At 53.0% G+C, this 12,471-nt stretch overlaps 4 protein-coding genes across 4 annotated transcripts; 2 read left to right on the top strand and 2 right to left on the bottom strand.

Moving 5' to 3' along the window:
* Nucleotides 1-893: 893 nt before the first annotated feature.
* J4E93_006073 (uncharacterized protein) lies at nucleotides 894-1,514 on the top strand (the record flags this gene model as incomplete). Its single annotated transcript, XM_049343991.1, has 1 exon — nucleotides 894-1,514. The coding sequence occupies one exon, from the start codon at nucleotides 894-896 to the stop codon at nucleotides 1,512-1,514; it is 621 nt and encodes a 206-aa protein (XP_049199224.1).
* Nucleotides 1,515-1,592: 78 nt separating this feature from the next.
* On the bottom strand, nucleotides 1,593-2,988 carry J4E93_006074 (uncharacterized protein; the record flags this gene model as incomplete). The annotated part of the gene is made up of 2 exons (XM_049343992.1): nucleotides 1,593-2,705; nucleotides 2,779-2,988. 2 exons carry the CDS (start codon nucleotides 2,986-2,988, stop codon nucleotides 1,593-1,595), a joined length of 1,323 nt encoding a protein of 440 aa, XP_049199225.1.
* A 1,840-nt stretch (nucleotides 2,989-4,828) lies between these two features.
* Nucleotides 4,829-5,846, top strand: J4E93_006075 (uncharacterized protein; the record flags this gene model as incomplete). The annotated part of the gene is made up of 2 exons (XM_049343993.1): nucleotides 4,829-4,833; nucleotides 5,039-5,846. 2 exons carry the CDS (start codon nucleotides 4,829-4,831, stop codon nucleotides 5,844-5,846), a joined length of 813 nt encoding a protein of 270 aa, XP_049199226.1.
* A 2,138-nt stretch (nucleotides 5,847-7,984) lies between these two features.
* J4E93_006076 (uncharacterized protein) lies at nucleotides 7,985-10,078 on the bottom strand (the record flags this gene model as incomplete). The annotated part of the gene is made up of 2 exons (XM_049343994.1): nucleotides 7,985-9,570; nucleotides 9,628-10,078. The coding sequence occupies 2 exons, from the start codon at nucleotides 10,076-10,078 to the stop codon at nucleotides 7,985-7,987; spliced, it is 2,037 nt and encodes a 678-aa protein (XP_049199227.1).
* Nucleotides 10,079-12,471: the final 2,393 nt, after the last annotated feature.

The following is a 12,471-nucleotide window of genomic DNA, read 5'->3' on the forward strand; positions in this document are numbered from 1 at the left end:
ACCTTCATCCAAGGGAAGAGTCAGACGCCGCGGCCGCCAGGCGCCGACTTCTTTACCCACGCTGTTCAACTTCTGCCTGATATTAGTCGTCTTTGCCGTGAGCCCTTGATGGCAGTCGAAATACTTTGCTGCATAGCGCTATTTCTGCAGGCCTTGGACTCAAGAAATGCAGCACATGTAACAGTACGGCGTCAATTACATCTTGTCAATATTGACTAACATCGCTAGATTGGTCAAGCCATGCGCATATCAATGATTGAAGGAATGCATACCGATATGCCGGTGGAGAATCTAGGCCAGGCTCTTGTTCAGCGATGCCGTAAGATCTGGTGGACGGTATATATCCTCGACCGGCAAATGACATCTTTGATGGGACTACCTCAATCGATTCGAGATGAGGATATAACTTGTCAGCTTCCAGATTTTGGGGGCTCAGTTCAAAGAGTGACAGCCCTCGACATGCAGATCAAGCTTGCACGTATCTATGCGGAAATAGCTAAGAGTATGTGGGTCGACATCCATCTCATATACGCGATTGCTGACCAAATGCCTAGCTGTTTATGGTTCTAAAGGTCGGCTACGCAAGAAGTTTGTCTTAAGCATTAAGGCTGTTTTAGGCGATCTTACGTCCTTAGCGGAAGAACTCCGACATTCATTTCCGCTGCACGCGAACGAACGCTTTGGCGGAATCTCGAGGATGCCGGCTTATCTACATCTACTCTACTATCAAGTATGATCCACATCTCTTGCGATACCGAACAACTCTGACAAACTACTAGACAATCGTTGTTGTGACGAGACCGTTGCTCTTCTGTTGTGTGAAGAAGGTCTTTGAGTCACCAGGAGAGCTGCAACCGCTGATCTCATCACGCAAGATACGCCATCTACTATGCATGTCACTTGAATCATCTCAGAAGATTATCGATATCCTAGAGATTCTACACGATCAAGGGTTACTAGGTATAGAGCTCAGCCATTTCGCAATGTCGTGGACTGACTATGATGCAGAAACCTTCCTCCCCTGGGATCTTGATGCACTCTTTGTATCAACTATGGTCGTCATCTTGACGCGTTTCATCGACCCTAGTCTAATGGACGACCAGAGGCCCTATCTAGGCAAAGCCTACAGCTTCTTCAATACCATCATGTCTAGCGGTAACCGTATCGCAGGATTTCGCAACGTGGAGCTCCGCAAGCTTGATGAGATGTTGGCGGAGTACTCCGAGAATAGGGAGCGGCCATTAACATCACCTAACACTATCGGTCTGGAACCAAACATGCAACGTCCACTCTCATTCCCTCCAGGCTATCAATCTGTAGCCGGTCTGCCGAATTCGCAAGATACGGTGCGCCCTCCATCTTATACAGGAATCAGTGATGAAGGGAGTGGATTTGGTGATGATTTGACTGCCGAGCAAATATTGGCTGTAGCAGAGTCTATGGACATGGAAGGGACTGACTGGCTGTCTTTTGCAACGTTGGACGACTACCAGATCATTGATCCGAACATCTAATGACTAAGATCACCACCATACGAACCACGCGCAATGACCACGACGAGTTTCACGGAAGGCGCACATGAGCCGAAATACCTACATCTTCGGCTTTATCGCTTCCTGTTCTTGCACATCGCGAATCTCTCTGACAGTTCCTATCCGCCAGCTCACATCATGGTCAAAGCTCTCTCCCTTGGCCTTCTGCTTTGGCACTCTCCAACGCCACCTCAGAATACTCTGCTTTCCGTCGGGTGCGTTCAGCAGGTTATCCACCCACCTTCCGACGATTGGGAACATCTTGAAACCATGACCGGAGTCACCCGACAGTATCATAACAGAAGAGGAAGTGTTCGGCACGTAGTCGACGATGAAGTCCGAGTCTGCTGTGTCTGCAAACCAGCATATGAACTTCTCGACCAGAGGTCGATCGGCGAGGTAGGGCAGTGTTTGGCGGAGAAGTTCGCGCATCTGTCCTTCGTCGTCTTTCGGCACGAAGCGCATGAGCTCTTGCGGTGCTTCAGAAATCCCGGTGCCTGGGTTAGTGTTGATGTAACCACCTCCCATCGGGCAAATCTTGAGGAGATTTGTCTTTGGGTCTGGCTCGAAGAAGAAACCGAGGTCGCGGGCGTATGTGACTGGAATACCGCGAAGTGCCGCCGTCTCGTTATCGGTAAGGCGGACGTGTGCAACTGACCAGGATTTCGCGGACACTTCGGCACCGACCTCAGGAACAATCTTGTGGGCTGCGGCACCAACGGCGACGATGACTAACTTGGCGGCATGGAATTGCGCAGCCTTTGTTCGGACACCGATGCTCTTTCTGCTCTTGCCCGATCCCTCATATACGATCTTCTCTATCGCACCGACTTTTTCACCCAAGAAGAATCTAACGCCATTCTTCCTGGCCTCGCGATAAATCCCTCTCAGCGCATTAGCTGAGTGCACATAGCCGTCGTACTTGGACACGTATCCCTTCCAGCCGGGCATGTCACCGGTAAACTGCCAAGCCCCAGCTACATCACGTACGTCTTGAGGGCCCGATATGGGATGAAAGAAAGGCTTCATCTCCGGGTGCTTCTCCGCAGCCGCCTGGAATCGGCGCAGCGTTCCCACTGCTTTTCGGGATGCAGCTCCAGAAACAACATTAAGATAGCCCACTCGGTGGAAGTATGGCGCATAGAGGGGTGTTTGCCAGGCGTGGGTGGCTTCCTTTTGTAATGTCAGTCATTGCTCGAACGATCGGTCCCTCATAGCGTTGCCCGAGGTGCAGATAGCTACATACCACGGCCAAATCCGTATAGAAATCGTCTTCGTATTCCGCTCGCATGATCTTGTTCAGATCGTTGCCAGCAGACCACCGGGATGGGATCTCGTCATCTTTCTCGAAGACCGTGATGTTGGTGTAGCCTTTCCTGGAGAGCTCAAGAGCCGTAGAGAGACCGAACGCGCCTCCCCCGATGATAGCTATAGCGTCGCTTTTAGAAACACTCATGGTGATAAAGCCAGGAAAGATGCGAAGTACGAGTGCAAGGATAAACACCTTGAAGCGTCACAGTATGTCATGAGACCCTGGAAGTACAGGTGCAGTCGTGCGACGTGAGTGTCCAGTCCATACATGACACGAAGCCATCGACCAAAGTCTCGTCAGACTGTCGATACGGGATCATATCCGCTGTCGCATGCATTCTCAGCCCCCGCAGATGTTGCAAGCGTTATCGTCGTGTTGTGATGCTTGCTCCTGACTTGCCCAGTCCACGCTAGAGTTATCGATAAGGGTGTCCCCACAGAATGTCTGACGCTGTTTGGTCCGCGTCTTCTCCTTTCCTGCAAGGTCGGATGGCCTCCCGACACTTCGAAAGCGAGACTGGTATCGCCCAACCGTGTTTCATGCCCTCTTCTGGCATGGATGATATGTCGACTTGCTGGCATTGCGACGACTAAGCACAGCCGTGATGCCTGTGACCGAAGTCGCGCGGTCAGCGACAGGTCCCAGATTGACAGCCTCCAGCAAGTCCTTCGTACATTGGATATCATCTTCTAACCGCATGCCAGAAATGTAGTCAAAATAGCACTCTTAGACAGTGTTTTCTTGCTATACACGTCTGCGATATAGTTCTTGAACTCATTTCGACGGCCACGGCTGTTCTTCGCAACGAAGCTGTGTCCTACATATCGAAGCTTTATGCACCCATATGCGGCCAACGATAGGCTTGATAGCATAGTTGCCACATGGATGGATGAATGACCGAACACTTGCCAGCCTCATTCATCTTCTGTCAAGACGCTTCGCCAACGTACTTCTCTAACTAGGTGGAAGACGTGCGCTTTGTTCCGACATGTTTCGAGAACGCTGCAACGAGATCACGTATCAGGACAAGGCATACCTCCTTTCGCTATACGGACGGATTATACGAGTGTTCACAAACGTAATACTTTAGAGGTAGCTTCGCTCTTATATTACGCCGACATCGTCATGCATAACCCGATCCAAGCCGCATCGACAATCAACCCCGCATTGGCCTACTTCCAGAAGGATGTCGCGTTCGGTCGTTATCACCATTGGTCTCGTTCTGCTTATCACTTCGCCTCTTGCATTATACTATTGGTAGTGTCGACCACATCCGGACTTTCCACGCGATTCGGCTGCACGTCCGAGCTATGGACCTGGACGCGATAGTCACGAGCATGGCGATGCCCCACGTTCGAGACGTGGAGCGGGGTCGTGCATCATATGGTAGAGATACGGCTTGAGATAAGGAAGGCGATGAAGAGGTAGAGTTGAAGGAGCACTCTACATATCAGCTTCAATCGTCTATCTTGAAACACTCTTCCATCTTTGGCTGGCTTCCTTAGTCTCGCCACCTCACATTGGACTCATGATGCTTCATCAACAGCTTACTAGATCAACACTGCGATGTGTAGCCAGCAGGAAATGCCTCATCAATGGCTTCAACACGTTCGAGACACGTCTCAGCTCCACAACTGCACTTCCACGGATGAAGGCTTCGGCTACACATATATCAAAACCGTCACCCACACAATACCCGCTCTCAGCAATGCCGACGCACATGTTGCTCCGTTCGCTCTTCGTCGCCACAATATCATCTAACAAGTTCCTTCTGATACCATCACTCAACATGCTCTCTTTCTTATCGAAACCGAATCGAAGCTTGTTGTTCAATATAGATCGAAACCCTGTATTGAAAGCTGTTTTGAAGAGAACGCTATATAATCAGTTCTGCGCCGGAGAAACACAACAAGAGACACGAGCTTGTGTAAAGCAACTGAAGGATCTGGGGTTCAAGGGGGTGATCTTGACATATGCGAAGGAGATGGTGTTCGATCACAAGACCAAATCTGCAAATCATCATACGTCGGATAGCTTTGTCGATGAAAAGACTATTGTGGCGCATGATGCAGACATCGAGGCCTGGAGGGTAGGCACACTAGGAACGCTCGATCTCATCTCCGAAGGAGACATCCTAGCTCTGAAGTAGGTATAGTTACGATGACTTACTGAATATATCACTGACATGGTCTAGAACGACAGGCGGTGGTCCAGCCGTTTCATCAGCATTCAGCAAAGGCGAGCTTCCACCCCAGCAAATGCTCGACGCCTTAGATGAGATAGCGACCCAATGTAAAGCACGCAATGTCCAGATCATCATCGACGCTGAGTCTCAGCACTGGCAAGCAGGCATCGCTCGCACGACACTCGAACTAATGCGCAAGTTCAACCGCAATGGTAAAGCTGTCATCTACAACACATACCAAGCTTACCTCAAAGATACTCCCACAGTTCTCGCACACCATATGGCCGAGGCAGAAAGAGACGGGTTTACTCTTGGCCTTAAGCTCGTGCGTGGTGCATACATCCTCTCCGACAACCGCTCTCTGATTCATGACACCAAAGAAGACACAGATAACGCCTACAATACGATAGCACAGGGTGCGCTTCGTCAGCAAATAGGCAGCTTCGGGGCATCTGGATCATCTGCCCGCCGGTTCCCTTCTGTAAACCTCTTCCTTGCATCTCACAACCGCGAAAGCGTGCTCTCGGCCCATAAGCTCCACCGACAGCGCTCGGAAGCCGGTCTACCTACTGTCCCCGTCGCTTACGGACAGCTTCACGGCATGTCGGATGAAGTCAGCTTTTCCCTGTTAGCGGAGAAGGGTGCGGGTGGTAAGGCGCCTGAGGTGTTGAAATGCACCACTTGGGGTAGTATGGGCGAATGTGTGGGGTATCTACTTCGGAGGGCTGTGGAGAATCGCGATGCTGTGTTAAGGACTAAGGATGAGTTTACGGCGTTGAAGAAGGAAGTTAGGAGGAGGTTCTTCTGGGCGTCATAGCGACTGGCGGGGTCACGATTAGGGTGCAAATAGGGATGAAGTTGACAAGTACCCATGCTCGTAAGACGCACATGAAGTGTCGTTCATATTCTAGAGGTCGTAGCCCTAAGTGTACCTAGGTATCCAAATGAAAGGACTTCCTCGTGATGAACTATCGGCTATCATCGGTATCTGGGTGTTATCTCATCAAGAGCGCGTTCGGATGCAGAAGAGATGCATGCGCGGAGGTGGATCTCCGCAGTCGCTTTCCCCGCTGAGAACAGCGCAAAGAAAAGTGGGGACCGGATTCCTTCCCGAGACCATGAGACGTGTCTGTCAATGTCAACACATGAAGCTGGAATAACATCAGCTCGGTAGCAGAAAGCCTCCTAAAGCTCTTCCAGAAAAGTTGGAGCGATAATAAGGAGCCTGATTGAGCAGAGCTACGTCAAAACTCACTTTCAGATACGGAAACACCGACACACTCGCAAGCAATCATGTCGGACCAAACATTATGCATGTTAGGGTGTGGTAAGTGACTCCCATTGAGAACAAAGACGAGTTTCGAACGAGACCTCTAAACCTACTCTTGAACAGGTAATCTCGGTACTGCCATCCTACAAAGCCTTGTAGACGCCCCTCCCAACTCGTTGTGTGGCATCTCCAAATTCATCGCCTGCGTTAAAAGCGAACAGTCAGAAAGCCGACTCAAACGCCTGTTCTCCCAGCACGAAAATGTTCTTATTATGCGAAACGAAAATTTAGCAGCTCTCAGAGCTTCACACGTGACCATTCTCGGCGTCGATCCCGCACAAGTGGAGGCAACACTAGGAGGAAACGAGAACGAGCAATCAATCGGCCGGGGACCGCCCATAGAGAATGCGTTAAAGCAAAAACTGCTGATCAGCATCGTAGCGGGCTGGACGCGTCCAGCTCTGGAGAAGCTGCTCCATTCCGAGACAGATGTTTTTGACAGGAAATATCCTGATTGCCACAGAGTATGGGTCTTACGTGCCCTACCCAACGTGGCAGCGCTCGTTTCGCAATCCATGACCGCCATCGAAGACCATCCCTCACCTTTATTACCACCGCACTTCAAAGACATAGCAACAGCCATCTTCACGCAAATCGGTAAAACAATGCCCATACCTCCCGCCCTCATGCCCGCCACAACAGCCGTCGCAGGCTCCACACCCGCATTCTGGGCCATCATCGTCGACAGCCTCGTCGATGCTGCGGTAGCCGTAGGAGTTCCCCGGAAACTAGCTCAGGAGCAGATCTACCAGAGTATGAGGGGCAGTGCGGAGATGCTTCAGAGTGGGATACAGCCGGGCGAGTTAAGGGATATGGGGACGAGTCCGGAGGGCTGTACGATTGCGGGGGTCATGGTGCTGGAGGAAGGTGGGGTGAGGGGTGTGTTGGGGAAGGCGTTAAGGGAGAGTGTTACGGTTGCTAGGGCGATGGGGAGCCTTGGGGGGAAGGGTGGGAAGGAGGTGCATGTCAATGATACTAGGAGGATCTAGTGAGGGTCATCCGATTTCGAGTTGAGGCATATGATACAAAGGCCTACAGTACAGTCAGCATGGACACTCAAAGCATGAGAAAGCAGACCACACCACCACGTCACATACACACAAACAGCGAGGGAAGGTTTAGAATCATCAACATCTGCTTACTACTCACTACCTACTCACTGGATATAAACTATACCACAGCAAATCAACCGTCGCCGTAGCGTAAACGTACATCCATCCCGACTAAAGGGGCGCATGTGCGTGCGAACACAAACTACGCCTGATCCTGTTGAACCCATGCTATGCACCTCCCTGTGATCAAGGTATTTCCCCCACCTTTCGCTCAAACCGAGCTGTCCGTGAAAAGATATAAACGCCAGTTGGTAGTAAGGTTGAAAACGCCAAAAGTAACCCAAATAGGTATACCGGAGCTAAGTAGCAAATGAGATTTGTTGTGACGCCCAAAGGAGAATACACACGTGGCTGGTTCGGAGGTGGTGAAGGAAATATACACGGTAATGTAGAGTGTGACTGTGTGTGTGTATGAAATAAGAACAGTGAATAGTTGCGTTGATACTTCCTTCTCTTTCTTTGTTCTTTAGCCTTCTTTGGGCTTTCAATACTGTGATGACGATGTTGTCATGTTTAGAGGATGCCAGCCCACATGCCTGGGCCTTGTGGGCGGTAGGCTTGCGCGACCTCGGTGCTGCAGCACGACCTCTTCTTGCCAAAGTCCTTCTGGATAGGAAGACGCGAGCAATGAGGAACAGTGTTCTTAGGGGACTGCAGCCCCTTTGGTTCACTGCGCGAGAGGGCGAATGAGTGCGACACTGATCTATCAGGAAGCACAGGCTTCTGACCACGAAGGTCGAATGCGGAGCGAGTGCTGTGAAGCAAGTGTCGCACATTCTGTTGGAGATCAACTGAAGACCTTCCACGCTTGCGGCTTGCGGGAGTGACGCACGCAGGGCTGTCGACCTTGCCTGGCGACGAATCCGAATCATCAATATGGAAGCTGTCCAGATCGGGTGAGGACATGGGCTCACTTGGAGCATACTCGTACTGCTCCTTGCACTTCGACAAAACCGGGTACGGGAGCTTCGCGCTGCGGCAGGTCGCCAACCGAGCCAAGCTGGCCTGGCTTTGGTTTGGCGCCCAGCCGGCAGACGAGACCGACGAGATTGATGAAGCACGAGAAGTGCGCGAGTTGTCCGAGATCATTGACTCTGGAGAGGACGATAGGGATGAGTTGGAAGGAGCCAGGGAAGGTCGTCGGCTTGGGAAGTGGTAAGCTTCCAATCCGTTCCTGATGCTTGGGTTGAATTGGTCTACACAAGTGCGTGCCAGTGAGGAGCACTGTGCCTGTTGCATTGCCGTGCACATCGATGGGCGGCGCGATCCGAAAGCCATGGCACTCGCTGCAGGAGTGTTGCTGGTGATGGATTGCGGCGTCAAGGATGGGGTTGGTAGTGGACCCAAGCGAGCCAGGGATGGCAGTGACGGAGTGTGAGGAAGATCAGGCTTCGGCTCCAGGAAGCGAGGCACTTGATAGCGAGATGGAGTTGGTGTGCTCTCTTGCGATCCGTAGCCATCCATCGATGGGCAGCGGTAGGGCGACGCGTTCAACTGAGGCCTCAGAGGAGGACGGACGGGAGTGTTTGCTGACTTCTTGGGAGCCAACTGGACGATATCCAACTCAGGTGTCAAAATAGGAATGACATCTTTCCAAGTGTTGGGGATGCTAGCACCAGGTGATGGCGGTGGAAGGGTAGGCGTGTGTCGCAGGACGACTTCTTGCCACTTCTCCCATACCGAATCAACGATGTGCAGTTTCCAGTTGACAGCTTCGAGGAAAGCCATCTCGTTGGTGTTGATTTCGCAAACCTTGAGACCAGAGATCTTGCTCCATGCGCGAGCCGAGTAGTTGCGGTCCTGTAAGTACTTGGATGCGAGGATAAGCGCAGCAAGGAACATGCGACGACCACATTGCAGCGCACGAAGAGAGGCGTCTTCAGGCTGGGACATGGTGAAGTCGTGCTTGGGCAAGTGAGGCTTGATCAGGATCAAGTAGTACAAGGCAACTTGGAGAGTAGAGTAGCTGGTGCGAGAGCGACGGAGTGTCTCCTGGATGAACATGCGGAGAGGAAGCACTCCGCGTCCAGAAGCATTCTCACAACGGCTCTTGGGCTCTGAAAGTTGCCAGATGACCTCAACCATCTGAGTAGCGGAATCTTAAGGAGGAATAATCAGCGGTGGAACCATGGTCCAGGGATAAAGCGTGTACTAACCGACGAGGCAATCGACGAAGTTGACCTTTCGGTCGGATTGCCGTACCAATTGAGGTGGGGGCTTCTGGTTGACAGTGGTCGACGATCGGCGAGGATTCTGTCGCTGCTCCAGAGGTGCCAATAGCTCAGTGCGCAGGGAAGGTAACCTCTCCTGTGCAGGCTCTCGGCACACCGTAGACTGGTACTGAGGATATGTGCTCACTCGGCTGATGGGCTGGAAAGCTGACAAACTTGCAGGGTCGACAATAGTCGGCGGTGCCACTTGGTTGCGACTCCACTCTTCTGAGTCCCAGTTTGAGTGAGATGATGTGGAGCTTGCACTTGACGCTTGTGACGCAGCGTCTGAGAATACTGAGGAGGTGGAAGAGGAAGCGGAAGAAGAAAGGGGAGCGGCATAAGGGTGGGTCTCAGCCATGTAGCCGTGGCTAGGGAGAGGAATGGCAAGACTCATGGTGAAGGAGGGGTGTACAGGACGGGGCCTGGTAAGGAAAGGTAGACAATAAAGAGTGAGCGGAGATGTGACTAGGCTTTGTCGTTACGTCTCGAAGTGCTGACCGTTAGGTAGACCTGGAGGGGTGGCGCAGAGCGTGATCGGGTGGTCGTGGGGTGACCGAGAACTTAACCGATGGGACAAACCGTAGAGGACAACCCTGTGACCTCTGACGTATAATTCGAGACGCTGTTCTCTTGTTGGGATCTTTTCCTCGATCGCGAAATCTCGTCCGTCAAGTGGCCTGATCGTGTGTGATCGAGGGGTGACGGAAGCGGTCTAACGGTCTGAAGAGCTGGGAGAGGGTAGGTTTCGAAGGCGGAACGTATACGTAGGAGGTTGGTAGGGTTTGACGAGTCGCAAGTGGAAGTAGGATTCGAGCAGTGTCAAGTGGTCGAAAAGCTGCCAGGTGCAGACTAGAGCGGGCTCCAGTCACTGTCAACTGCAGAATCACCGAAACAAGACCGTGGTAGAAGACCGTCCGCGAAGCACTCTGATGATACAGCTACTGAACAGCGGGCGCTGTCGCAAGAGCTGGATGTCTGAGGGGATGCGGGGGTCTAGCAAGCGAAGCCTTGGGTGAAGGCTTTGGTTTCGGAAATGGTGGTGAATTCTGAGCGACGAGTGACTGAAGTAGTGTAGGCCGAATGGCACATTGTGGTGATGAGGTGCGACGTGGGAAGCGTTCGAGGATGGTGACTACCTTGACGGGATCACCAAGCTGAGCGACTTCGCGTATTCGCGGGGAGGGCGGTCGGGTGTTTGAGTGTTTGTTTGTTGCAGGTGTTTGTTTTATTATTATTGGGGGTTGGTGTACATAAGAGCTGTTGGTGGTGGAGATGGGAGGTGTAGGTCTGACGTGTGAGGAAGTGGCGGTCGGGGAGTCGGTAAAGGTGGGAAGGCGCGACTAGAGGGCGTCGGATCGCGACGCAGGTACGGGAAGACGAGGTATAAAAGGACAGGCTCTCTCGTCTCGACTCTGACTGGAAGCGCGAGATGAGTCTATGCGGTAGGCGGCAGTGTGGCGGCGACAAAGGTCGATGCGGAGACTGCTACCTGGACAAAGATGGAATGGGTCGGTTTGGGTAGGTAGACGGGTAGGCGACAGAGAACAGACAACACTATTCGCGGTTGGCGTCCTAGATTAGGCCGCAGGGGGCGCTGTAGATGTTCGTGAAGTCCATTGCTGCTGTCTTGATGAGGGTGACGGGCTGGGCGGCGCTGGCGATACTAATAGGAACCCCGTACCTACAGCGCCCCCAGTCCAGTCATCGCACCCGGGCGCACTGGCCAGCTTGCCTCTTTGCCACACAACCCAACCTTGGAAGACTCATCGCGCTGGCTTTTTTTTATTTGCCATCAGCCAGACATGGCAGTGCGTGATTTGCAGCTGCGTTGCTTGGGCAGCGACGTCGCTTTCTTGCCCCCACCGCACCGCTGTTGCGTGAAGCAGTTGCGGGTGCTCTGCCCTCATCTCGTGAGGCGTGAGACGCTCCATCATCACGCATGGCTCCAAGGCTACAGGCATGCCAACACGGCCTGCCGCCATGCCTGGCGCAGCGGTAAATGGCCCTCTGTAACCCGCCCACTCCCTGCGCGCGCTGAGGCTGTTCACGCTGATTGCGACGCGACCAGCTGCTGCGACACACGGCGTCTCCTTTTCTTTCACACTAGGCGCGTTTGCTCTCGAACGCTCCGTGCCATGGTACGCTGGTAGCGCCAGAGTCGCAGACTGCCTGCTACACCCCCTCATTCTGCCTCTCAGCCATGTTGAGATGAAGGGACCGGCCGACTGGGAGCCAAGGACGCGTCTTCCCATTGCCTGCTGCGCCATTGGACGTGGAGACGACGCCATGCCAGGAAGGGCTATTTTGTGCCTTCACCGTGCTTTTCGTGGCTATATTTGCGGCCGACCCCCTCGACGGCTGCTGCGACGCTCGTAATCTCAGCTGCTCAGCATGCGACGCCCTCATTTGCAGCCTAGCCGGCCATCGCGGTGCCGTGATGCAGCGCTGCAAACACGGCAGGAAATGCCTCAGCGCAATCGCCATGGCACACAAACCCATCGCGATGACGCAAACGGCCCAAGCAGCAATGAACTGCTGCCAACACATCGCCGCCTTGCGCTGCGACGGCCCAGCTCCACTCCCCTCACCGCAGTGGCTGATGACGCCGGGCCTCTGTCCCAAAGCGATGCCAAACGCGTGCATCCGTCTCTGGCCTCGGCTCTCTACATCCGCGACCATTCGACCGTGTCTCGAGAGCGCGCGATGACCATGGTTCGCGCCTCCCACGCTCACAGCAGAGTTTGCAGCTGCATGTTCATCGTCGCCCCTTCCAGAAGCGCCAAGCGC

Source organism: Alternaria ventricosa (assembly GCF_023758065.1).
Source record: "Alternaria ventricosa strain BMP 2768 chromosome Unknown scaffold_9, whole genome shotgun sequence".
NCBI lineage: Eukaryota > Fungi > Ascomycota > Dothideomycetes > Pleosporales > Pleosporaceae > Alternaria > Alternaria ventricosa.